The sequence below is a fragment of the Camellia sinensis genome, chromosome 1 (genome assembly GCF_055761805.1).
Source record: "Camellia sinensis isolate YWXY chromosome 1, ASM5576180v1, whole genome shotgun sequence".
NCBI classification, from domain to species: Eukaryota; Viridiplantae; Streptophyta; class Magnoliopsida; order Ericales; family Theaceae; genus Camellia; species Camellia sinensis.
In genome coordinates, this window is record NC_138961.1 from 109,034,643 (window position 1) to 109,062,463 (window position 27,821).

General features: G+C 41.7%; 1 protein-coding gene across 1 annotated transcript; it reads left to right on the forward strand.

Annotated features, from left to right (window-relative positions):
* The first annotated feature begins 275 nt into the window (after positions 1-275).
* On the forward strand, positions 276-18,063 carry LOC145815486 (uncharacterized). The gene is made up of 6 exons (XM_082912234.1): positions 276-2,089; positions 2,138-5,705; positions 6,061-6,164; positions 6,253-6,394; positions 17,862-17,915; positions 17,998-18,063. Exons 1-6 carry the CDS (start codon positions 276-278, stop codon positions 18,061-18,063), a joined length of 5,748 nt encoding a protein of 1,915 aa, XP_082768360.1.
* Positions 18,064-27,821: the final 9,758 nt, after the last annotated feature.

Here is a 27,821-nt window from a genome sequence, read left to right on the forward strand (position 1 = left end):
TCTTTCCTCTAACTGTCTCTTCTATCTCTCAAGAAAAAAGTTTCTCTCTAACTTTCTCTGTGCTTCTCCATCCTTCTCTCTTTTGTTCTAGGAACTAATTAGCTTGGGCCCCTAATTGTTCCATTAGTTTAAGTGGCCAAGTTTAACTCAAACTAATCCTGCTTAACCTCTGAGAAAACATAGGGCTCCACACACCAGAAATGGGTTAGAGTGAGAAGCTCTAGCATCTCTCTAGAAACGGCTGTTTCTAGGGTTTCAAAACCTCATTGAATACGATGCTAGGAGTTAATGCTTTTTCTGAGAATCGGTCGAATGCACCTGATAGCGATTCAGTAGAGGGGGGTTCAACGGTGAATAGTCTGAGTGATAACCTAGGGTTTGTGAGGAACAGATTCGAAATCTTGAGTGATACAGTCATGGATCCAAATATTGAGACAAGAGCAAGTGCGGTAATGATTTCAGAGAAGATAGATGATGCTGAGGGTGAGAGGAAAACCCTAAAACTAACAGATCGAAGAACTCCGTTGATGGCTGCAGATTTTCAGAGAGTTGCTGATCGATTGGCAAGGCTGAAAGATCCTTCTTCGTCAATCTTGACACCTAGTAACCCAGATGGATCTCTAACGACGTCTCGATGGTCGGATCGTACTGAAGGCGATAACCCGATGTTCCAAAATCTCCAAGACAGCATATTGGTTGCTCGCAATAGACAGGAAGCAAAGGGCTATGGCGAATCCAAGTCCGATCTACCCAAAGGACAGGAGTCAGATGTAAATCTGGGCCCTGTAGAAGTTATACAAGTGACAGAAGACCCTCCTCTTCCAAATGAGGCAGTGTATCCTCACAGGGGGGGGAACCCTAATTTCAGAGGAGGCAGAGGAGGTAGAGGTCAAGGGGGTGGAAGAGGTCCTTATACTCGAACCTGGGCAGATGTAGCTGCCTCATCTACTCGATCTAGTGTTCCTCTCAGGTATGTGCCTCCTAATCGGAGTGAGGGCTATGTCAGTGTGACCCTACCCACCCGTCCTAACCCTTTAGAAAAATGGGATTCGTGTCTGGTTGGGTATTTTCTTGATAAAGGGGTGTCATACAATTACTTGAGAAATAGTGCCTTTGGTCTATGGAAAAATAAAGGGTTGAAAGAGGTTTTAGCTAATGGGGAAGGGTTTAGCTTTTTCATTTTTGATAACCCAGAATGTTGTACCTCAGTCCTTGAGGGAGGACCTTGGTATATTGGAGGTTTCAACTTGTTCTTGAAAAAATGGACCCGCATGATGAAATTGTCTAAGGACAAAGCTACCAAGGTCCCTGTGTGGGCTAAGTTCTTTAATGTCCCATTCGAATACTGGGATAGTGATGGATTAAGTCGTATAGCCAGTGCTGTGGGTGTTCCTCTCTTTATGGACCAACTCACGGAACAGGGGAGTAGAGTGTCCTTTGCTAGGGTCTGTGTTGAGGTAGAAGCAGCATCTACCTTACCTGCTATGTTTAAGGTGGACTGTGAAGGAACAGAAGTCATAGTCAAAGTCGAATACCAAGGTTTACCCCCAAAATGTGAACATTGCATAGCTTTTGGGCATGATACAGCCAGATGTGTGAAAACTCAGGTTGCGGCTCTTCTCAACATCCAAAAGGAAGTACAAAACCATCCTGATCCTGGGTGGGAAACTGTTATGGCTAAGGGAAAGAGAAAAGTGGGTGTTCCAGAGACTACTACTGAGACAGTAAACACTGCGGAGCCTAATGAGGATGGCGTGCATCAATTTGAGAAAGAGCAGAGTCACCCAGCAATGCAAGCTCAGGTGGAGACTACAGAGGAAGCAGCTGATCAAACTCACAGAGAGGTGCTGGACCCAACAGATGATGAGTCAAAGGATGATAATATGGAGGATTTGATGACCCTTCAGAAGAAACTGGTAGAAATTACAAGCCTAGTTCTCCCTCATGAAACCGAATTGTTGGCTAAAGTGGAAAATCTTGTGGAATCTACTCCTGGCAAATTTCATACTAACAAACAAGCCCAAGCAGGCTCAAGTGCAAAAGGTAAATCCTCTGGCAAGAGCAACAAAAGCCAGAGGAAGAAACGCAGGTAACTCTAGTTTTATCTGGTTTGTGGGTTTTTTTGAATTTTTGTTAGTCCAATGTCCTTAAAAATTGCATCATGGAATGTTAGAGGATTCAATAATCCTCACAGACATAAAGAAGTTAGAAAATTCTTGTTGCATGAAGACATTAAAATTTTGGGCATTTTGGAAACTAAAATAAAAGCTTTGAATGAACAGCAGATTTTTTCATCTGGTGTAAACAACTGGCCTTTTTTGACAAACTCACAACCTCTTAAAACTGGGCGGATATGTGTCTGCTGGGACTCAGCTTTTTGTAAAGTTCAAAAGTTACATGACTCTGATCAGTATATTTTTTGTGAAGTGCATGATCTTATTACGGATTATACGTTCAGAGTCTGTTTTGTTTATGCTGAGAATAAACATGATGTTAGGAAAGATTTTTTTGAGTACATGGTCGCAGTCTCCCAAGCTCAGTCCAATACTCCTCTCGTTTTCTTAGGAGACTTTAATGCCACTAGATTTCCTTATGAGAAATCTGGGGGTTCTACTGTTTGGTCGAAGGATAAAGAGGAGTTTAATTCCCGTATTTTGCAAGCCGAGCTGGTTGATCTGTCCTATGGAGGTTGTCAATTCACTTGGGCTAACAAGAGAACTAGTGGGGATTATATTGCCTCCAAGATTGACAGAGTGTTAGTAAATGAGACTTGGCTTGATGCATTCCCTGCCTCATTTGCTACCTTTCTGCCATCTGGCATTTCTGATCACTCTCCTGTTGTTGTTAATATCTCTGATAAGGTGACTTCTTTTAAGAAACCTTTTAAATATTTTGACTTCTGGGCTGACCATGAGGATTTCTCCTCTGTGGTTTCTACAATTTGGAACCAATACATTCAAGGTGTCCCTATGTTTAGAGTGTGTCAGAAGTTGAAAAATCTGAAACCTGCTCTAAAGGCTCTGAATAAGAAAGACTTTAGTGATATTGTTACCAGAGTCCACACTTCTAGGTCAGAGCTCCTCTCTGTCCAGTGTAAGTTGGACAAGGATCCCAGAAATACTTCTGTGCAACAACTTGAGAGAATCTGTTATAAAAAGTATGTTGATCTTCTGGTTGTTGAGGAGAGTCTGGCTCACCAAAAATCTAGAGTCCAGTGGCTTAGTCAGGGTGATAACAATAGTAGGTTCTTTTTCAAAACCATTAAGGGTAACATCAATAGGGGAAAAATCCTTAATTTGGAGATGATGGATGGCCAAAAATCTTCAAAACCTAAGGACATTCATAATGCTTTCATAGATTTTTTCTCTGGTTTATTTGGTACCCCTATTGATGACCATTATAATGGTTTTGATAGAGTTCAGTCTCTTGTTAAGTCTAAAATATCTCCTGATCAATCGTTGTTGCTTGCTAGCCCTGTGACTGATAAAGAGATTAAAGACACTTTTTGGTCTCTTAAAGCTAATAAGGCCCCTGGCCCTGATGGCTTTTCTGCTGGTTTTTTCAAAAGCTCTTGGAATATAGTTGGGAGAGAGGTCACCCAAGCTGTTAGAACCTTTTTTGAGTCGGGAAAACTCCTATCCGAAGTCAATAGTACCATCATTGCCCTTATTCCTAAGGTCCCCAATCCCATTAAAGTTGGTGACTTTAGACCCATCTCTTGCTGTAACACTATTTACAAATGCATCGCCAAGATCATTGCAAACAGGATTAAAACTGTTCTCCCTGATCTTGTTGATCCCGTTCAATCCGCATTTGTTCAAGGTAGGAGAATATCTGACAATATTTTCCTATCCCAGGAGCTTGTGAGAGGGTATCATAGGAAGTCTCCTACCCCGAAGTGTGCCATGAAAGTGGACATCATGAAAGCCTATGACAGTGTGAGGTGGGAATTTATCATCGATATTCTTAAGGCTATGTCCTTCCCTCCTGTCATGGTTTCATGGATACAGGCTTGCATCTCTAGTCCCTCCTTTTCTATTTGCATCAATGGGAGCCTCCATGGTTACTTCAAAGGGGCTAGAGGCTTGCGTCAAGGTGACCCTCTGTCCCCCTATTTATTTGTTCTAGCTATGGAAATTCTTGCTAAAATTTTGGCTGAGAAGTCTATGCATCCTATGTTTAAGTTCCATTGGAGATGTGAGAAGACTAAGATTATAAATCTTTGTTTTGCTGACGATCTCATGATTTTTAGCAAAGGTGATGTACCTACTGTTAAACTTATTATGGAAGGCCTTGAGGAGTTTTCTAACCTTTCGGGCCTTACCCCTAATCCTAGCAAGAGTAATATCTACTTTTCTGGTTGTGAAATGGGATTGCGCACCTCTATCCTTGACATTGCAAAATTCAAAGAGGGCACTCTCCCGGTTAAATATCTTGGAGTTCCCCTTATCACAACCAAATTGAGGGCCACGGATTGTGCTCCTCTCATTGACCGAATCACCAAAAGAGTTAAGAATTGGACTAACAGAGTCCTGTCTTATGCGGGGAGGAGCCAGCTCATCCAATCCATCCTTTTTTCTATGCAAGTTTACTGGTCTTCCTTGTTTATTCTCCCTAAGAAGGTCATTAGGGAGATTGAAAGTATTCTTAGAGCTTTCCTTTGGTCTGGCAGTGAGCTCAAAACCCATAGTGCTAAGATTGCCTGGGATTCTGTGTGTGTTCCTAAAAATGAGGGGGGTCTTGGGTTTAAATCTCTTGGTATCTGGAATAGAGCTGCTATAGCTAAGCATGTCTGGTTCCTCTTCTCTGGTGGCGAGAAGTCTATGTGGTGCCAGTGGGTTAAATCCTATTTACTCAAGGGTAAAAGCTTTTGGAGGGTCAAAATTCCCCCTGACCCTTCCTGGGTTTGGAGGAAGTTATTGTCTCTTAGAGACTGGTTGTCTCCTCTAATTAACCACCAAGTTGGTTGTGGTGATTCTACATTCCTTTGGTATGACAATTGGCATCCTCTTGGTCCTCTATGGAAAAAGTTTGGGGACAGGATTTTGTATGATTCCTGCCTCAACAGTGAGACCAAAGTCAGTCAAATCATCAGTGGTCATTCTTGGAAGTGGCCTATCCCTAATTCTTGGGAAATTCAGGAGTTGATCTCATCTACTCCCGAATGCTGCAAACCTAACCCTTCTAAGTGTGACCAAGTTACCTGGAAACTCACTACGGATGGTAAGTTCTCCATTCACTCAGCTTGGAATCATTGGAGAAGTAGGTCTGACAGAGTGGTCTGGCATAAACTCCTTTGGGGCCCTCATAGGATTCCTAAAGTTAGTTTTATTGTCTGGGTTGCTATCCATAACAGGTTATACACTGGAGATAGGCTAATGCTGTTTGGTTTATCTCCTCATTCACAGTGTCCTTTTTGCCTTGACCCTGGAGAGAGTCATTCTCATCTCTTTTTTAAGTGTAGTTTTACTAATAGAGTTTGGGGTGCTATTGAAGGCAAATGTAACATGAAGTGGCCTGTTTTGGATTGGCCTGATATTGTTACATATGCTACAAAAGAAACCAAGGGTAATTCTCTTAGGGCTAATATTCTTAGCAATGCTTTCTTGTGCTCTATCTACCACATCTGGATTGAGAGAAATAATCGTGTTTTTAACAAAGAATGTAAGCCTGAAGAGGTGGTTATTAAATCTGTAATCCAGATGGTGAGAAGTAGAATGCTATCCATTAAGAATTTGCCTAACTCTGCTAGTGACAGCTGGTTTCTTGCCCAATGGAACCTGCCAACAATGATATTGAAGCCCCATATTATCAGATATGGGAGGACTGCTGAGTGATGTGAGTTCCATATATGTGGGTTGAGTGTAGGTGAGCAACATTGTGTGTTTGCATAATGGTTTGGTCTTGTGCAGGTTTGTTCAGAGTTCACTGTGGTTGCATACATATATCTTTGAGGGTTGAGTGATGAGAGAAGTTAAATTGTCACTTTACATGAGGGTTGAGTGTTGTCAGCCACCATATTTGTTTATGTTAATATATATTATAATTCTTTATTTGCAGGGTAAGGAAGCTCAAGTCGAGTGGTGTGAGTCTCTAAATTGTGGGTCGAGTGGTGTGAGATCCTATATTGAGGGCACTGTTACTGATTTAATTCATAGTAGATGGTATCTTATTTGCTGGAGGTACTTATTCATGGCTGTTCTTACAGGGTCTACTATAATGTATGAGCATGACTTGGACTGCATGGGTCAGCACTGGCGTCACTTATCTTGTGATGACTGGCTCTTGGACTCAATGGTTCATGGCTCCTCAGGTTTTGCTACAATGCTCCATTTCTGCTGGGCATGTAAGGGAAGGAAAATCTGCGTTTTGTTTGATGACTGTGGCTGTGCCGGTACTCATTTGCTGCGCAGGTTGTGTTCGAGAGTTTATGTATTTGGTGTGATGGCTGCTTGGAGCGCCTTTGTGGAAACTTGTTCTTACTTAATTTTTTACATTTTGTTCAGATACTTATGTTTGGAATTTAGATGGTCTGCTTGTATGGACTATGAATATTTTTATGGGTTGTCACTTTTTTGGCCTAGCCGTGTGGGATGTACATGGTTGCTAGTTTTGTTTTTTCTGCTGGTTTTAGCTGTTTTGTGGGGTGGTTTTTACTGAGATGGGTCGCTGTTGGATGTGTTCATGATCCTCATTCGAATTATGCGGCTCATGAACACATTTTTGGGGGTTTATATTTTCCCATGTCCTTTCTCTAATTCTTATGTCTTGTTAGTTTCTAGTCCTGTTTAGTTTGGTTTGTTTGCTGGTTGTGTGTTTTGGTCTTTTCATTTATTCTTGTATAGTTTTCGTTAGGTCCTGGGGTATGCCCCTTGTAGCTGTGTAATCTCTGTTTTTTTATTTATGTCTTATTCACCCAAAAAAAAACCTCTGAGAAAGAGAATTTACTGAGTAACTGTAGCTAAACGATATAGTTTAACTTAAGCACCTCATTTATGATTTTCCAAATCACATAAGTGTTCAATTCTCAACTCCAAAAGGATGAATGTGAATTCCCTTTGATTTTCTTCCTACTTCTCTTTCTTTTCTCTAACTTTTTCTTCTTCTAGCTCTCAAGATAAAGGCCTCCCTCTAACTTTCTCTGTGCTTCTCCATCCATCTCTCTTTCGTTCAAGGAACTAATTAGCTTGGGACCCTAATTGTTCCATTAGCTTAAGTGGCCAAGTTTAAGTCAAACTAATCTTGCTTAGCCTCAAAGATAGAGAATTTACTGAGTAATTATCGATATTAGTTTGACTTAAGCACGTCATTTAAGGTTTTCCAAGTCACCTAAGTGTTCAATTCCCAAATCCAAAAGGATGAATTTGAATTCCCATTGATTTTCTTCCTCTTTCTGTTTCTTTTCCTTAACTGTCTCTTCTAGCTCTCAAGAAAAATGTTTCTCCATAACTACTCGGCGCTTCTCCATCCTCTCTCTTTTTTGTTCGAGAAACTAATTAGCCTCGGCCCCCCAATTTTTTCATTTGTTCAAGTGGCGAAGTTTAAATCAAACTGATCTTGCTTAGCCTCTAACAAAGAGAATTTACAGAGTAATTTGTAACTTAATTTATTCACCCAAAATTTGTAACTTAACAACCATTAGTTTAACTTAAACACCTCATTTAAGGTTTTCGAAATCTCCTAAGTGTTCAATTCTCATGTCCAAAAGGTTGAATTTGAATTCCGCCAGATTTTCTTCCTATTTCTCTTTTTTTTTTCTCTAACTTTCTTGTCTAGTTCTCACGAAGATAGTTTCTCTCTAACTTTCTCTGTGCTTCTCCATCCTTCTCTCCTTTGTTCAAGCGGCGAAGTTTATATCAAACTAATCTTGCTTAGCCTCTAACAAAGAGAACTTACTGAGTAATTGTAACTTAACAACATTAGTTTAAGTTAAGCACCTCGTTTAAGGTTTTCGAAATCTCCTAAGTGTTCAATTCTAAAGTCCAAAAGGTTGAATTTGAGTTCCGTTTGATTTTCGTCCTATTTCTTTTTCTTTTCTCTAACTTTCTTGTCTAGCTCTCAAGAAGATAGTTTCTCCCTAACTTTTTTTGGGTGGGTATTTCTCCCTAACTTTCTCTGTGCTTCTCCATCCTTCTCTCATTCGTTCTAGGAACTAATTAGCTTGGGCCCCTAATTGTTTCATTAGCTTAAGTGGCCAGGTTGAAATCAAACTAATCTTGCTTAGCCTCTAAGAAAACGAATTTACGGGGTAACTGTAGCTTAAAGATATTAGTTCAATTTAAATATCTCATCTGAGGTTTTCAAAATCACCCAAGTGTTCAATTCTCAAGTCCGAAAGGATCAATTTGAATTCCCTGTAATTTTCTTCATATTTCTCTTTCATTTTCTCTAACTTTGTCTTCTAGCTCTCAAGAAGAAAGTTTCTCTCTAATTTTATCTGTGCTTCTCCTCGCTTCTCCGTTCTGTTCTAGTAACTACATAGCTTGGGTCCCGTAAATGTGTCATTCGCTTAACTGGCCAAGTTTAACTCAACCTAATCTTGCATAACCACTGAGCAATAGAATTTACTGAATATATTTAGCTTCACAAAATCAGTTTAACATAAGCACCACATTTATGGTTTCTTAAATCATTTAAGTGTTAAATTCTCAAGCCCAGAAGGATGAATTTGAATTCCCTTTGACTTTCTTCCAATTCCTCTTTCTTTTCTCTTATACTTTCTCTTCTGGCTCTCAAAGCAGAAAGTTTCTATCTTTCTCTGTGCCTCTCCATCCTTATCTCTTTTGTTCCGGGAACAAATTAGCTTGCGCCCCTAATTGTTTCATTTGCTCGAGTGGCCAAGTTTAACTTAAACTAATCTTGCTTAGCCTCTCAGCAAGAGAATTTACTGAGTCATTGTCGCATAACGATCTTAGTTTAACATTAAACACCTCATTTAAGTTTTCTGAAATCACTTAAGCGTTTAATTCTCAAGTCTAAAACGATGAATTCGAATTCCCTTTAATTTTCCTCCTATTTCTCTGTCTTTTCTTTTAACTTTCTCGTCTGCCTCTCAAGAAGATAGTTTTCTCTCCAACTTTCTCTGTGCTTCTCCATCCTTCTATCTTTTGTTCTAGGAAACTAATTCGCTTGGGACCCTAACTGTTCCATTAGCTTAAGTGGCCAAGTTTAACTCCAACAAATCTTGCATAGCATCTAAGAAAGAGAATTTACTGAGTAATTGCCACTTAACGATATTAGTTAAACATAAGCACCGCATTTAAGGTTTTCCAAATTTCCTAACTGTTCAATTTCTCAAGCCCAAAAGGACGAATGTGAATTCTCTATGATTTTTTTTTCCGTTTCCCTTTCTTTCCTCTAACTGTCTCTTCTACCTCTCAAGAAAAAAATTTATCTCTAACTTTCTCTGTGCTTCTCCGTCCTTCTCTCTTTTGTTCTAGGAACTAATTAGCTTGGGCCCCTAATTGTTCCATTAGTTTAAGTGGCCAAGTTTAACTCAAACTAATCCTGCTTAGCCTCTGAGAAAGAGAATTTACTGAGTAACTGTAGCTGAACGATATTAGTTTCACTTAAACACCTCATTTATGATTTTCCAAATCACATAAGTGTTCAATTCTGAACTCTAAAAGGATGAATGTGAATTCTCTTTGATTTTCTTCCTACTTCTCTTTCTTTTCTCTAACTTTCTCTTCTTCTAGCTCTCTAGATAAAAGCTTCCCTCTAATTTTCTCTGTGCTTCTCCATCCTTCTCTCTTTCGTTCAAGGAACTAATTAGCTTGGGACCCTAATTGTTCCATTAGCTTAAGTGGCCAAGTTAAAGTCAAACTAATCTTGCTTAGCCTCAAAGATAGAGAATTTATTGAGTAATTATCGATATTAGTTTGACTTAAGCACGTCATTTAAGGTTTTCCAAGTTACCTAATTGTTCAATTCTCAAATCCAAAAGGATGAATTTGAATTCCCATTGATTTTCTTCCTCTTTCTGTTTCTTTTCTTTAACCGTCTCTTCTAGCTCTCAAGAAAAAGGTTTCTCCCTAACTTCTCGGCGCTTCTCCATCCTTCTCTCTTTTTTGTTCGAGAAACTAATTAGCCTCGGCCCCCTAATTGTTTCATTTGTTCAGGTGGCGAAGTTTAAATTAAACTAATCTCGCTTATTCTCTAACAAAGAGAATTTACTGAGTAATTTGTAACTTAATTTATTCACCCAAAAATTGTAACTTAACAACCATTAGTTTAACTTAAACACCTCATTTAAGGTTTTCGAAATCACCTAAGTGTTCAATTCTCATGTCTAAAAGGTTGAATTTGAATTCCGCCTGTTGTTTCATTTGTTCAAGCGGCGAAGTTTATATCAAACTAATCTTGCTTAGCCTCTAACAAAGAGAACTTACTGAGTAATTGTAACTTAACAACATTAGTTAAACTTAAGCACCTCGTTTAATGTTTTCAAAATCTCCTAAGTGTTCAATTCTGAAGTCCAAAAGGTTGAATTTGAGTTCCGTTTGATTTTCTTCCTATTTCTCTTTCTTTTCTCTAACTTTCTTGTCTAGCTCTCGAGAAGATAGTTTCTCCCTGACTTTCTTTGTGCTTCTCCATCCTTCTCGGCCCACTCATTCATTTCAAAACGGCCTTCGGCCCACTCATTCATGTTAAAACGACCTTGGGTCCATTTATGTTTATCAAAACGACCTTGGGTCTATTTATGTTTATCAAAACGACCTTTGGGTCCATTTATGTTTATCAAAACGACCTTGGGTCCATTTATGTTTATTCATATCAGACTTACGTCCATAATCCCAATTAGCAATTCATAAAGCTTATAAGGGAATAGACAATTGGACATTCACAAGCATTCAAATATCGATATTACTCACAGTGATCGGCTGGTGGATTTGCCCTGGAGCTTGACCCTACATATTTTATAAACACAAAAGGGTCAATAACAGTTCAATCCGTTCTCTAATTCACATATTCCTCTTTAGGCTTTATTCTTAACTCGTTAATTCATTTACAATGCTCAATGCATGCCTAAGAGTGCTTACAAGTGAAAGAGAACGGAAAAATATAACACAGAATGCATTTTCAAAGTTTCAGAAAACAGGGTCCCCGCTCGAGCGTAGCGGACCCTTAGGTCTGCGAAAGTACTGGTTGCCTTCAAATCCAGCTCGAGCGTGAACTCGGCCGCTCGAGCGGACTGCCTGTCTACATAGCTCCCCGCTCGAGCGTCAACTTCCCCGCTCGAGCGGGAACCATGTCTGCAGAAAATGCTGGGAGCTCGATTTCTTCGCTCGAGCGGCACTTCACCCGCTCGAGCGGACATCGAAAATTTGGGTTTTCCAGATTGAGTTCTTGAGCTTCATCTCGACATTCAAAGGCTCTAAATGCATGATTTCGGTCCAAACTTCACATAATCATGTACTAACATGGTACAAACATAGAATTACAACATATTGAAGCTCAATTTCATAATTTATCTACATGCATGGCTCATTTTCCACCAACTCATTACCAATGTAACCATTTCATGCATTCAAAGCTTCTACTTCCATGGATTGTACATGCATGTGACATATAACCTTCATTCTTGTCTCATATGATGAAAAGATGGTCAAATACATGGATTTCAACCAAAATTGCAACATGAGTCATGTAATTCAAGCTCAAATATGCAAATTCAAAACAATACATACATGCATGCATATATAGTCTTCAAATTCATCAAAACCAACTCCTTTCATGTTCTAGACCACAAATTAATCTTCAATTCACGAAATCACAACTCAAATTCATGAGTTAGGGGTTGGTTACTCACCTAGGAGCTTTAATCTTCCAAACTCTAGTCAATTCTTGAGTTAAATCTTCAAATTCCCAAGCTAGAGCCAAAAATTGCTCAAGTCTCTTCCTTTCTCTCTCTATAGCCGACCTCTCTCTCACTCTCAATTGTCTAACTCAGATTTTGAGTTTTAAGAGAGCTAAAGGAGAGTGCAATGCAAATGTACAATAAGCCCCACTAACAAATATTTTAATATAAAATAATGGGGTACTTAATTTATCAATTTAATCAGTTTAAATTGACCAGAATCAATTTTCAATTAAATTTCACCGTAGGCTCTAAAAATTATGCCAACCACAATGGCGTAATCAATTTTGAGTTCTGTGGCCGATACGGCCCTCAATTTAATTCCAAAGCAGATTATTCAAACAGATATTCCTACGGTGGACAGATAGAATTCTAGAATCACATATATCACATAATGGCACACCAAATCATATCAAACATATAATCAAATTCATATTAAGGGCCAATTAATGCATATTACGGAACAGGGGTATCACAGTTTTCCCCCCTTTAGGAAGTTTGGTCCTCCAAACTTAATTTACCTTGAGTCAGGCACAATTCGGAACACTTTCTTATTCAACAATTCTGTTCCTTTTGATAGTTATCTACTCAGTCTCAAAATCAAGCAACACTCTGTTCTCAATCAGTCAATGACTCAACTTTTTCTCCATACAAGGCTTGTATGGTGTCATACCAATCTAGAGTGCAAGCTTTTGTTGTAAACAGAGTCTGCCAACAATGGACAGATTTTTCTGACTTCTCGAAGATCTAAAGTACACATTTGGAGTATTTCTCCCAGAGTCTAAATAGTTCCTTCTGACTATACATCAATTTATGGATGGAAAGTAGTGCTGAATCCCATTTCAGTTCTCATTGCCTCTTGAAGGCTTGTCAAAATTCAAACACATTTTAAAATTTCTGCCTAAAACAATAGACACTGGGACCTCATGCAAACGAGCAATCTTATTGATATAACAGTGACTAGCCTACAAGCATCTTATGAAAATTTCACAGGGAGGAGACAGGCAACTTAGTAATCCCATATTCAAAACTCAAACGGGACTTATACCTTGGGTGCTCAAGGTAGCCCCACAACACAATTCGTAGTCACATATTCCCATTTTCATCCCAAAATAGAGAGATTGAAGTAGTTCCGCCACTATCTGATATTCGGCTTCGACCTGTTGGCCCCAAAAAATACTTAGACACACATTCACCAATTACCCTCTTCAAAGCAGGTCACTAACATATTTATTTCACATGTCAGCTAACTTGTCACAGAAGTTCGGTCTATTCCCTCGTCACAAAAGTTCAATTCATTCTTCAATAGTTCCACAATTATAATCCGATTCGTATTTAGTCCAGTGACTCATCACAGTTATCCAAGGTCAGTCAAAAGTCTTCAGAAATTCAAAGTGGATCCAGACACCGATTCCCTAACCAACAAAGGTAGTATCGAAGTAATTACCCATACAACGCACATAGTCCGTATATCCCCATAATACTGATTGTAAGATATAATATCATCGAAGCAGTCAATTTCTAACGCAATACACGTGTTCTCAATTCATTCAACAGGTTACGGTCTACAATTCAGTTCAATATTCAATTCTCTGTTCCATCGGGTCTTTCTACTTTATCTGGTAGTCGTTAAAAGCATAAGGCAATTCATATACATAAATCCCCATGATGTCAAAGGCATTATCAAAGGAGTCAATCGCATGTCAAACACAATTCACACATTCTCAAGGTTCCAATCACAAAATATAATGACACTGGGTGGTTATATACAAGGCGTACCGAATTCACGCACTTTTCGGACAATCAGGGTTTTTCAAAGTTTCTTGGATGTTAAAACATTTACATAATACCAAAGGATGACATTCCAAACAAAACAAAGGAATAATCATCTCGGAATCGAAGCACACCCGTTTGCGACCGTCGGTGGCCGATTCCAGATCGATTAGTCAAACCCACCCGTACGAAACCGTCGATGGCAAAAGGTATCTCAATCAAAGGTGCTACATAGGCTTAACGTCCCCTAGCACGGAAGGACACTCTAAGAATGTCATCAAAGCAACACAACACCATTCACTATAACCTGATTTCTCCAAAATCTGATAACACTGAAGCAATCACTCTCCCTTACAAAACATGTTCTGATCAGTCAAAGACAAATGTTCAGTGCTGCTCAAAATCAAATCAATCTACCGTCATCGATTCCCATAGCATCAAACAAACAAAATGGAACAACACTCCTTACGACACCCAATCACGGGGTTTGTACAATTCGGTTCATTTTTAACACATATGTCCTCAATAGTTGGGGATTGGTTCTCAATGATGCGTTTGGTTAGGTCAATCTGTTGATAGTCCACAAAAGGTCTTTCCAATAAGTCAAGTATTCCAAACGAATTCAAGTTTTGGGTCTATCAGTTTTTCTACCAAGAATAATCTGGTTATTTATTCACAAGCAATTCTTAATCCCCTTTTTACAAAATCAAATTAGATAGAGAGTCTTACCGGTTAACCCAAGCAAAGGTCTTGTCAGATTAGATCAAACAAAGGTTCCATCAAATTATATCAAATGTGGGTTCCATCGAAACAATATCAGGCAAAGGTTTTAAAGGGTCGAATCAGATAAAAGTTTTCTCAAATGGGGTACATTCGGTTCTGTGAGGCTCACTTCGTTTGTTTAGGCACATGGTTGATAGTTTCTCAACTGCCCTAAGTTCATCAGTTCTCAAAGTCATATCAGAATTATTCATCACAACTGTTCATATCAAAGCATTTCAAGTCATATACAATATGGCATCGACTACATAAATTCGGGGGTAGTTGCATAAACGTGCAGCTATACAGATCATGAGGTATGCACTATAATCAATGCAGCAATTCCCAAACAAGTCTTATATACAAGCACATGGTGCACAGTAACACATTAACCAGAGTTCCTCGGTTGTACATAAGATAGAGTCTATTACGTAAAAGTTCCAAATTAGTCACAAAATGTAGGTTTATGAGTCGAGCCCAGTATAGTCACATAATCCAGTCAATTTTCTACCAATCAAAATGCATGGTCTCGTAACTTGCAGAGTTTATTATATGGGGTGCTCAACTCAATTATACAATCACAAAGTCACAATCCCAGTGGTTTAGTCATTGAAGACAGTAACATAGCAAATCAACCTGAGCATAGGTTTAGATATACATGTGCATGTGCAGAGTCAATCAATATCCCAAAATGTTTTTCACAAATTCCCCAAATGGAACATACCCATTCAATGAATACGGTCTCGATCTTGTGAGTCCAACCAATCTAAATACACATGCAGCAGATACGAAAGGATATGCCGATTCGAATCAAATAATATCCCAAGCGAAGATGTACAAACGTACTAATTCAGAATCAATCAACACATAGGCATTTGTTTATAAACAGCATAGATACCTGGGATAACGGTTGCAGTATTCTGAGTGCTTTCTGGGATGAGTACAATTACTCTATCTTGATTAGCAATTCCCACCATTGGTACGAATTCAACTGAGGCAGAAGATTTACTCGCATTTGTTCAGTTCGGGGACAATTCCTTACCATATGGTCCATTTACCACACCTATAAGAAGCCCCCGAAATCCGACAATTCCTGACGTTGTTGTCTTAAGATCTCTGCCATTTCTTGTACCATTCTTTCCAATCTATCAGGTCGGGCTGTAAAAGAGTCTGCCAACTCGTATGCTCTTACTTTAACCACGTTCTACACGAACCCTTATTAAATCATGCCAAATACAGGGATGTCCAATACAAAAATAAACACATAGTCACACATAGGCATGTCTTTATATTCTCATTTCACCTGTCGTACGTAATTAATCACATGCGTAACAAATAATTGCATACTTATCAGATATCGCATGCTGAACATTTACTAAGTAATTATATACTCAAATCATGTTCATATTTCACATAGACACCCGTAGGCAGAATTGAATGCACATAAATAACTTTTCATGATTCATATGTTCATGTATGTGCATTATAACAAACAAACTTGTTGTACACATTAGTGTAACAATTCATATCTCATATTCAAATCATGTGTGGTACTCCCTTTAGCATAGCATATCATACTGGTCAAGCATATCAAGTTCCATAATGGAACCTCTGGTACTGGATGACATATCTCATACATAGGCCACGGTATTGTTTCCCACGGGCTAGGGCCCCATGACCATAAGCCACAGTATTATGTCCCCTGGGCGAGGGCCTCTGCTACGGATACCACAATTACGTTCAAAGAAAATTTGGACAATCATCCATTCATACAGAACATAGCATTTCAGGGAACTTGTCATTTCACACCATCAGAAAATAATTAAGGCTAAACGTAACTTTATAGAGTTCTTACTCACCATCCGATAGAACTTGCATTATTCTTATTCACCCAAAAAAAAAGAACTTGCATTATTCTTTATACAAAAATTCACGAGTATGCATATACCAGAAAGTATACATATTCCAATGGTTTACAATGCAAGCAATCTACAAATTTATAGCACATAATCGTTCACATTAAACATTTAAGCGTATTTCTGATGCTTTCAAATTCATACTTACCACATGAATGCATCCTAGATCTTTTCTAGATGCTTATTGCTCTTTTGGACAAGTGCGTGAGTTATTAACTCGTGCTCTGATACCACTCTGTCACGACCCGAACCCGACCCCATGGGTTAAGGACGTAACCGGCCAGTAATCCTAAGATTACCTACGGCCTCAAACCAAAACAGACTTAACACGTCAGAGTAAAGGGGCCAAAAGGGAAGCAAAATTTAAAACTTTGTCCATGGAGCTGTGCTTACATGGCACATCAAAACAAACCATACATATGTGCGTTAATAACTCACAACAGAAACATAGCGACATAGGTTCTGTACAGACAAGATCATCCAAAACTAAGTCAACCCATAAAAACTATAAGCAGGCATATACAAAACTTCGCCAACCTGACAAAATGTAAATACATAACAAAAGGGCGAAGACGGGTCTCGTGCGTGAGACACAAGGGCTGACTCTCTCAAAACCTTAGTTGTTCCATACAGACTTCACTGAGGCTGGGTCTGGACTTCTCTTGGCTCACCTACAAACACATGAATGAGCGTGAGCGATAGCCCAGTGAATAATATCAAATACAGAAGTCATATAAATAATATGTAGAACAACATACTCCAAACGGCCTTGGGCCCAATTCATTTTCCTACTTAACAGATATATAGCTAAATATAAATCAAGTGACTGTAACTCCAAATATTCTGGCCTTTGGCCCATTCAGATCTCCATTCTTGTCAAAGCGGCCTTCGGCCCATTCGATTATGTCAAAACGGCCTTTGGCCCAATCATTTATGTCAAAACGGCCTTTGGCCCAATTATGTATGTCAAAACGGCCTTCGGCCCATTCGATTATGTCAAAACGGCCTTTGGCCCAATCATTTATGTCAAAACGGCCTTTGGCCCAATCATTTATGTCAAAACGGCCTTTGGCCCAATTATGTATGTCAAAACGGCCTTCGGCCCATTCGATTATGACAACACGGCCTTCAGCCCAATCATTTATGTCAAAACGGCCTTCGGCCCATACATTCGTATCAAAACGGCCTTCGGCCCATACGTTTGTGTCAAAACGGCCTTTGGCCCATTCATTTATGTCAGAACGGCCTTCGGCCCACTCATTCATTTCAAAACAGCCTTCGGCCCACTCGATTATGACAAAACGGCCTTCAGCCTAATCATTTATGTCAAAACAGCCTTCGGCCCATACATTCGTATCAAAACGGCCTTCGGCCCATACATTCGTGTCAAAACAGCCTTTGGCCCATTCATTTATGTCAGAATGGCCTTCGGCCCACTCATTCATTTCAAAACGGCCTTCGGCCCACTCATTCATGTTAAAACGACCTTGGGTCCATTTATGTTTATCAAAACGACCTTGGTGAGATTCATTTATATTGTATCTTTATTGCAGATTAAGGAAGCTTTATCCGACTGTGGTGAGATTCAATATTGTGGGTTGAGTGAAGTGAGATCAAAATTGAGAGGCTCTACTTTCTGCCTTGGTTACTTAATTCTCATGGTTTCTATCTTCTGCTACTCATTGGCAGGTCATTCTACTATGTTTAACCTGCATACGCAACCTGCAGTGGAAAATCTCGGGGCTTGATAACTAAAAGCTGTCGTGGGAACCTCCAAATCTATGGGTCGTTCTAATATGTTTAACTCGAATACTCAATCTGTGCAATTTCGGGATTTGTCATCTAAAGCTGCAGTGGAAACTCTCGGGATTAGTCATCTAAAAGCTGTCGGGGGAAACTCCAAATCTATGGGTATGGCTGCTATATGCGCCTTCCAAAAATTGCTGAATGATCAAAAGCTGTCTTTAATTTACTGTTTGTAGCTATTTAAAACATACTCAGTTTTGGCCTACTCTAGTGGGATGTACTAGAGAATATAGTTGGGTTTACCTTACTTTCTAGGTGTTGGGTACATATAGCAGATAATTTCTCTGCTCATCCTAGGCCTTTGGCTGATATCCTTTCGGACTGTTTTGCTGGTTTACTGTCTTATGTTGGCTGTTTTGAATTTTGGCAGCCTCTATTTTGTTGATGTATGGCTGTTCCATCTTAGATGTTTTGTCTTTCTTTGGTTCCTTCGCTTGTGTTCATCTGCTATTTCTCTTCGAGATAGGTTTTGAACATTGTGTGTATGGTTTCCTTTTGTCTTGTTCTTCGTGGCTTATGCCCTCATTGTATAGCTCTGTAGGTCCTGGGGCATGCCCCTTGTATCTTTGTATATTTTGCTGTTTTATTTATGTCTTATTCACCCAAAAAAAAAAACGACCTTGGGTCTATTTATGTTTATCAAAACGACCTTTGGGTCCATTTATGTTTATCAAAACGACCTTGGGTCCATTTATGTTTATTCATATCAGACTTACGTCCATAATCCCAATTAGCAATTCATAAAGCTTATAAGGGAATAGACAATTGGACATTCACAAGCATTCAAATATCGATATTACTCACAGTGATCGGCTGGTGGATTTGCCCTGGAGCTTGACCCTACATATTTTATAAACACAAAAGGGTCACTAACAGTTCAATCCGTTCTCTAATTCACATATTTTAGGCTTTATTCTTAACTCGTTAATTCATTTACAATGCTCAATGCATGCCTAAGAGTGCTTACAAGTGAAAGAGAACGGAAAAATATAACACAGAATGCATTTTCAAAGTTTCAGAAAACAGGGTCCCCGCTCGAGCGTAGCGGACCCTTAGGTCTGCGAAAGTACTGGTTGCCTTCAAATCCAGCTCGAGCGTGAACTCGGCCGCTCGAGCGGACTGCCTGTCTACATAGCGCCCCGCTCGAGCGTCAACTTCCCCGCTCGAGCGGGAATCTGCAGAAAATGCTGGGAGCTCGATTTCTTCGCTCGAGCGGCACTTCACCCGCTCGAGCGGACATCGAAAATCTGGGTTTTCCAGATTGAGTTCTTGAGCTTCATCTCGACATTCAAAGGCTCTAAATGCATGATTTCGGTCCAAACTTCACATAATCATGTACTAACATGGTACAAACATAGAATTACAACATATTGAAGCTCAATTTCATAATTTATCTACATGCACGGCTCATTTTCCACCAACTCATTACCAATGTAACCATTTCATGCATTCAAAGCTTCTACTTCCATGGATTGTACATGCATGTGACATATAACCTTCATTCTTGTCTCATATGATGAAAAGATGGTCAAATACATGGATTTCAACCAAAATTGCAACATGAGTCATGTAATTCAAGCTCAAATATGCAAATTCAAAACAATACATACATGCATGCATATATATAGTCTTCAAATTCATCAAAACCAACTCCTTTCATGTTCTAGATCACAAATTAATCTTCAATTCACGAAATCACAACTCAAATTTATGAGTTAGGGGTTGGTTACTCACCTAGGAGCTTTAATCTTCCAAACTCTAGTCAATTCTTGAGTTAAATCTTCAAATTCCCAAGCTAGAGCCAAAAATTGCTCAAGTCTCTTCCTTTCTCTCTCTATAGCCGACCTCTCTCTCACTCTCAATTGTCTAACTCAGATTTTGAGTTTTAAGAGAGCTAAAGGAGAGTGCAATGCAAATGTATAATAAGCCCCACTAACAAATATTTTAATATAAAATAATGGGGTACTTAATTTATCAATTTAATCAGTTTAAATTGACCAGAATCAATTTTCAATTAAATTTCACCGTAGGCTCTAAAAATTATGCCAACCACAATGGCGTAATCAATTTCGAGTTCTGTGGCCGATACGGCCCTCAATTTAATTCCAAAGCAGATTATTCAAACAGATATTCCTACGGTGGACAGATAGAATTCTAGAATCACATATATCACATAATGGCACACCAAATCATATCAAACATATAATCAAATTCATATTAAGGGCCAATTAATGCATATTACGGAACAGGGGTATCACACCTACGTACTCCAAAGACGGGAATCAAGCCTTACGTAGTTCAGGCTTAGGTTCACTCGAGTATTTTCACTCTCCTTTTACGCTCTAACTTTTGCCAAGGTCGCCCTTTGCGGGTTTTCAACCTTGCGAGCTCAGTTTTTATATTTTCCAATTTTTTGTGCTCTAACTTTTGCCTAGGTCACCCTTTCGGGTTTTCGGCCTAGCGAGCCTCTCAGGGGTAATATTTCTTCAACTTGTCCATGTTGATCGGTTGGGAAAATTCCAGGCCATCTAGGTCCATCAGAACCACAGCTCCACCTGACCAGATAGCTTGGATGAAATAAGGACCAGTCCAATTAGGTCTGAACTTGCCCCTTGGGTCGTGGATGGGAGCTCGGTTGTCCTTGAGCACCAAATCTCCTTCCTTTAGATTCCTGGACTTAACTTTCTTATTGAAAGCCCGGGCAATTCTGCGCTGATAACCTTGAACATGGTACAGTACTTTCAGTCTCCTCTCGTCAAAAAGCATGAGTTCCTCAAACCTGCTCTGCTGCCAATCTGCTTCGGCTATTTGACACTCAACCAATACTCGCAATGACGGAACCTCAATCTCGATAAGTAGAATGGCCTCCATCCCATAAACCAATGAATACGGAGTTGCCTCTATTATCCATCCAAAAAAAAAATACGGAGTCGCTCCGGTAGAAGTTCTGATTGACGTCCGGTAGCCCCACAGAGCAAAGGGCAGCTTATCTGGCCAATCCCGGTAGGTTTCCACCATCTTTTGCAGTATGTGTTTGATATTCTTGTTGGCGGCCTCGATCGCTCCGTTGGTTTGCGGCCGGTATATGGATGACTTATGAAAAGCCACGTTGTATTTCTCCAACAAGTCAATCACTTCCTTCTTGAAGTGGGAACCATTATCTGAAATGACCTCGTTCGGGACCCCATAGCGACAGATGATGTTATTTCTGATAAACTTCGCAACGTGCGACGCCTTCAACACTGCATAAGACTGGGCCTCAACCCACTTTGTGAAATAATCAATCGCGACCAGGATGAACTCATGCCCATTCGACCCCTTCGGAGTGACAGCCCCGACCACGTCAATTCCCCAAACTGAAAACGGCCATGGCGAAGTCATGTTGTACAGCTTCGACGGCGGGATATTCATGCGATTTGCATGGATCTGACATTTGTGGCATCGCCGAAAAAAACCGATACAATCCTCCTCCATGGTAGACCAGTAGTAACCCTATCTGAGCATCTTCCGTGCTGGCCTTACTCCATTCATGTGTGCACCGCATTTCCCTCCATGGATGGCTTCCATTAAATGTCTCGACTCTTCGGCATCAACACACAGCTTATGCATTCCCAGATGATCCCTCTTATACAGCTTACCCCCACAGATGATGAACTGAATGGCCATTCTTCTGATTGCCCTTTTATCCTTGGCATTTACCCCTGGCAGATATGCTTCCTTCTCCAAGAAGTTCCAAATGTCGTAATACCAGGGGTTTTCGTCCTGAACCTCATCTATAGCAGCAATCGACTCATAGGCTGGTGCAAATTTATGGTCAATGATGACTGGACGCATCCGGACTCCAAACGGGATGTCTATCATGGAAGATAGAGTTGCTAAAGAATCTGCGAACCTGTTATTCTCCCTTGGAAGATGAGCAAAGTTTAGCTTCTCGAACCTAGGAATTTTTTTTTTTGGGTGAATAAGACATAAATAAAAAAACAGAGAATACACAGCTACAAGGGGCATACCCCAGGACCTAACGAAAACTATACAAGAATAAATGAAAAGACCAAAACACACAACCTAGGAATTAACAAGTCCAATGTCTGGTGATACATCATCATCTTTTCTTCTTTGACTTTCCAGTCTCCTTTTGCTTGAGACACAACAAGGTTTGAGTCACCGATGACGTCCAACCGTCTTGCCCCTAATTCCAGGGCTGCTTCTAGACCGGCAATGCATGCCTCATATTCTGCTTCGTTGTTCGAGACTTTGAACCGGAGTTTGAAGGCTAGAGGGATACGGGAATTGTCGGGTGCTATTAGCAACACTCCTATCCCATACCCATATTGATTTGACGCTCCGTCAAAGTACATCGTCCAATATTCGTCGTCGATGTGCAAAATGGCTTCATCTGGGAATAAGTACTCAACTGCTTCACCTCCTTCGACTGGATGATCGGCTAAAAACTCTGCCACTGCTCTTCCTTTGACTGACTTGCGTGTCACATATTTCAGGTCGAATTCGGAGAGCAACAATAACCAACGAGCTAGCCTACCCGTAAGTGCTGGTTTCTCGAAAAGATATTTGATGGGATCGAGTCGTGAAACCAACATTACGGAGTGGGCTAACAGGTAGTGCCGCAGCTTCCTAGTAGCCCATACCAAAGCTAAGCAAGCCTTCTATAATGGTGTGTAGCGAGTCTCATACTCTAGCATCTTCTTGCTCAGATAGTAGATAGCCCTCTCCACCTTGTCCTCGGATTCTTGCGCGAGTATACAGCCCATTGTTGTCTCAATCACTGAAAGGTACAATATCACCGGTTTCCCCGGCTTTGGTGGCAACAACACGGGCGGGTTCTGTAAATATTTCTTGATCTGTTCAAAAGAAGCTTGGCATCGGCCGTCCCATTGGAATTTCTTGCCTTTCTTCAGGAGACCAAAAAGTGGTTCACAAGTCAAGGTTAATTTCGAGATAAACCGTCTTATGAATTACACTTTACCTAGAAAGCCTTGCACCTCCTTTTCAATCCTTGGTGGTGGCATTTCTAAGATGGCCTTGATTTTTGAAGGATCGACCTCGATGCCCCTTTGTGTAATCAGAAATCCCAGCATTTTTCCCGCTGTAACACCGAACGTACACTTCTGAGGATTTAGCTGCAACCGAAATTCTCTGATCCTTTGAAAGAACTTTTGCAAGGCGGTGTAGTGGCCCTGTCTTTCTTTGGACTTGACAATCATGTCGTCTACGTACACCTCAACCTCTTTGTGGATCATGTCATGCAATATTGTGGTCGCGGCCCGTTGATAAGTAGCTCCGACATTCTTCAACCCAAACGGCATTACTCTGTAGCAGTATGTCCCCCACGGGGTGGTGAATGCAGTCTTTTCCCGATCTTCAGGTGCCATTACTATCTGATTGTACTCTGAGAAGCCATCCATGAATGAGAGCAAAGCATGCCCTGCTGTGAAATCCACCAATCATCGATATGCGGCAAGGGAAAGTCGTCCTTCAGAGTAGCTCTGTTCAAGTCCCTGAAATCCACACAGACTCGGATCCTGCCATCCTTCTTCGGCACTGGAACGATGTTGGCCAACCAAGTCGGGTATTCGGACACCAGCAGGAAGCCTACATCGATTTGCTTGGTGACCTCTTCTTTAATCTTGAGAGCCCAGTCCGGGCGGATCCTTCTGAGTTTCTGTTTGACAGGTCGGGCCTCTGGGTCAAGGGGGATCCGGTGCTGTACAATCTCAGGATTGATCCCAGCCATGTCTTCGTAGGACCACGTGAAAACATCTTTGAAATCTTTTAATAAAGCGACTAAGCGCTCGCGTTCCTCCGAAGACAACGTGGACCCGATCTGGACCAGCCGCTGGTCCTCCTCAGTACCAATATTCACGGTAATGATTTCATCCGTTAAGGGTTTGACAAATCTCTCCTGCTCCTGCTCAATTAAACGTTACAAAACCGGAGGAATTTCTTCCTCGTCGTTTTCATCAAAATTTTGAAAGTCTGAGTTTATGCAATAAATTAAGGGCACAGAAAAGTACTCAGAAACCACAGTTACTTGATTCTCATTAAGCAAATCCAAATCGTCCGAATTCTCGATTACAACAGACTCAAACGAGAAAGAAAAAGACGACCTGGACATAACTGTGGCATCCGGGTTATCATCCCCAAGATTACTAGACTCAGACTCAATCGAGCTGGAATCTGATTTCGACTCACAAGACTCGGTGGAATCAGATTTTGGCTCACTACCTGACCCGGTGCTGCTAGACAAAAACCCCTCCTCGTACTGCCAAGTGAGAGAGGGTGCGATAGATGCATCCAAAATAGTCGCTGGTAGGCCCGCCGCTGTTTCATCCCCAATCATGGAAACCGAGAAGTTATCCCCCAAGCACTTTTGGTCGATCGAAGGATCTGAAAGTAGACATGCCAGTGCTACCCCCATCTCAAATTCGGTGCCTTCGAAATCCACTGCCTTACACTGCCCAATCCTAGCTGATGGGTCTATCTGCTCTTCGGCAATATCATCCCCAGGTAGTTGCAGGTCGAAGAAGATCTCGAAACCTGGCACGCGCTTCTTCTCTGCGTTTAGCCACAGTTTTTGGAAGCCGCAAAATGGAAAGTCCACCCCCTCCCGGACGAAGCGTCCGTTTAGGGTACCCTGAATGGGCCTATGCATCAACTCAAAAGGCTTCCCCGCCTTCTTTGCTCTGGCTCTCCCAGCCATCTCTTTACCCTTCCTTACCCAGTCCTCTTTGGTGGGCATATAACCCAAGCCAAAGGTATGAGGGTTGTGTGGCACTTCGGCCAATGCTGCGACGCCCTTCCGGCCGCTCCTTCCTAATCCCATCCCGGGGATGTGTTGTAACTTGTTCATGAGGTAGACGGATTGAGCACTGACGTACACCCCTTCATTCACAGCCATAATATTCCGCACCACTCGAGCCTCAGCCAAAGTGAACCCTGATAAGAACACATCCTCAGTGCCATGCTCGATTTCCAAGACTGGTGTGGACACTTCCGACGGCGGATGGATGGATGAATTCCCGAAGACAATAGCCACCCCCTTCCCGTGAGGGTACTTCAACATCTGATGTAAAGTGGAAGAGACTGCCTTTACTTGGTACAACCACGGCCGCCGCAAGAGTAGATTGAAAGTTGCGGGAACGTCCAAGTCATGGAATCCAACGTTGTGTTGTCTGGGACCAACCTGGGTCTGAATTTTGACAGTCCCCATCACTTCCCTGCTAGTATTATCATATGCTCTGATCACCTGAGCAGTCGGCACGAAGTCCGCAGGCTTCAACCTGATTGCATACGCTGTTCTGGCTGGGCAGACATTGATGGCGGACCCGGTATCAACAAGTACTACCGGTATCCACTTGTCTCTACATTCCACAAAAACGTAGAGGGGTTTGTTGTGATTTGTGCCCTCAGGTGGTAGTTCTTTGTCTGAAAAGGTTAATGCCCGGGAACCTCCTCCCGGAAAAACCAGCCCAACTGGCTGTTCTGGTGTAGTATCTATAGAAAGTTTGGCCTTGTCCATGGCAGATAAGACAACCTGTCTGTGTACTCGCGACGCCATAAGCAGTCCCCAGATGGAGATGTCTGCTTGTATCTTCTTCAGCTGTTTCAGTACAGCCTCCTCTTCAAGCTGTTTCTCCTTCTGTTTCTCAGCTTCTTTATCCTTCCCAGATGCCTCGGGTTGGTCTAGGTGCGGGGGCTTGAAGTACCGCCCGCTTCTTGTCATGTGATCAACCTCATCGAGGTACCAGGTGTCATCGGGTTGGTTGCTTCCCCAGTCTTCGTCTGTGTGGGCAAGACATAAGTCATCGTCTTCCCACCACATTCCGTTGGCATTCAAAAGGCACCTGTCTAGCTCGGGCACGTTTGTACTCACAGCACTTTCAGCCTGCATGCTCACAGCATCCTCTGTTCTTGTGCCCACAGCACTTCCGATCCCCTCATGGATTTTGGCTTTCTCGGTTCTCTCAGAACCCTGTCGTTCTACCTGCGTCAGTGCAGTTTGTTGTTCAACTTTCCCTGCATTCACAATGCTTCTGTCCTGAGCGAAATTCTTTGTATCGGCGCTCTCCGGCAATGTAATCTGACTTCCGGCCCTTCCGGCCACAGTTGATACTCTCGCCCCTGGCGGGCCCTGTTCAGGTTGGGACTCTTCCACCACATCCGGTTGATCATCCAGTCACCTAGTGGCCTCTGCTGATTCCTCATAATCAAACCAGTTGACTGTCGCGCCCCCTGATTCTTGGTCATCGAAAAACTGTAGGTTGGCAAAGTCCTCCTCGACAGTTGTTAGATTGTCCGTTCCTTGTTCAAATCTGTCCCCCTGAATCACACATAGTTCTGCTTTTTCTGGCAGCCCTACACTTAGCTCAGATTGGCCCACTGACAGGATGTACTCACTTGGGTCGTAGGTTTCCCCAGCAAAGTTTCCAGACTGCTCAAACCCTGTCTCAACCATTCCAATCTCCTCTGCAACCTCTGTTGCGTTGTCTTCCTCAATCGCCACCACTGGCTCAGGCTGGGTTGTAGAGATGTCCAATATGCACAAGAAGTCAGTGCAATCGGGAAGGAGCACCTCCGGCTTAGGTAGATGGGTAGGAGTAATACAGATGCTAGGATCGTAAGACACGACCCCAGTCTGGATAAGATTGACTCTTTTGGGAGGTGGAACTTGGTTGTGTGTAGGGAGTGGATTGGTTGTGACGTTAGGTTTCTCTGGAGGTAGAATCACATTTTTGTCAACGAGGTCTTGAATCTCGTGACGCAGCCTGAAACATTGGTCAGTGTCGTGACCGTGCTGCTGGTGATATGCACAGTGGGGTGAAGGTTCTTTGGCCTCTGGGCTGGTATTTAGTGGTTTGGGTATTACTTCCGGATGCACCGGAGAAGGGTGTGGCTGCCATGGGCCTTGGAAGGGGAGGGGAAATGGTGGTGACCATGCTGACCTCTGAAGCTCTTGCGGTTGCAGCGCCACTCGGGCCTGCGTTATTGTTGCGGTTAAATGTTCTCCAGGGATGCTCCCTGTCCTGGTCAATCAGACCTTGCTTCATCGCATCCTCGATTTGTACCCCCATCTCATGTAGATCCGAAAAGGTGAGGAAGGGGAGTACAATCATCTTCTGCATCAATTTTGGTTGGAGATTGCACACAATCATCCTGATTTGGTCCTTATCAGTGGGCCTCAAAGTCATCATCGATGGCTTTGCCCTCTACCGAGTTACGAAATCTGAGAAAGTTTCTTTGGGCTCCTGCCTCGTTGTTTCGAGATCACGAGTTGTAATCTCGATCTGGGTATTGTATGAGTACTGTGCGACAAAGGCCTCGGCCATTTCATCCCAACTCCTTTTTACCTCATCTTCCAACTTCGCGTACTAGATAAAGGCCACACCCGACAGGGTTCGGCCAAACAGCGAAAGCTTTTGTGGTCGGGTTAGGCCCATTGGCCGCAGTATATTTGAGAATAACCAGAGGTGGACCATGGGATCCCCGGATCCGTCGAAACGATCAATCTGCGGCATCTTGAATCTATCTGGCAATGTTACGGCCACATCGGTATATCCGTCCTCGATATCCGGAATAGCCTTTTACCCCTTGTGATTTCTTGAAAAGCTTCTCGAGCTTGCTTAGTTTCAGAGCTGTATGGTCTATTTCGAACTCGAAGGGAGAGTCCGGGTGGTTGGGTGTATGGGTCT

What these genes read in the sequence shown, in the direction of transcription:
- LOC145815486 (XM_082912234.1), top strand. Translation starts at nt 276, where the DNA reads ATGCTAGGAGTTAATGCTTTTTCTGAGAATCGGTCGAATGCACCTGAT. An exon ending in GATTTAATTCATAGTAGATG is followed by an intron (nt 6,165 to 6,252) that starts GTATCTTATTTG and finishes TGCATGGGTCAG; the next exon opens with CACTGGCGTCACTTATCTTG. An exon ending in TGATGACTGTGGCTGTGCCG is followed by an intron (nt 6,395 to 17,861) that starts GTACTCATTTGC and finishes TCTTTATTGCAG; the next exon opens with ATTAAGGAAGCTTTATCCGA.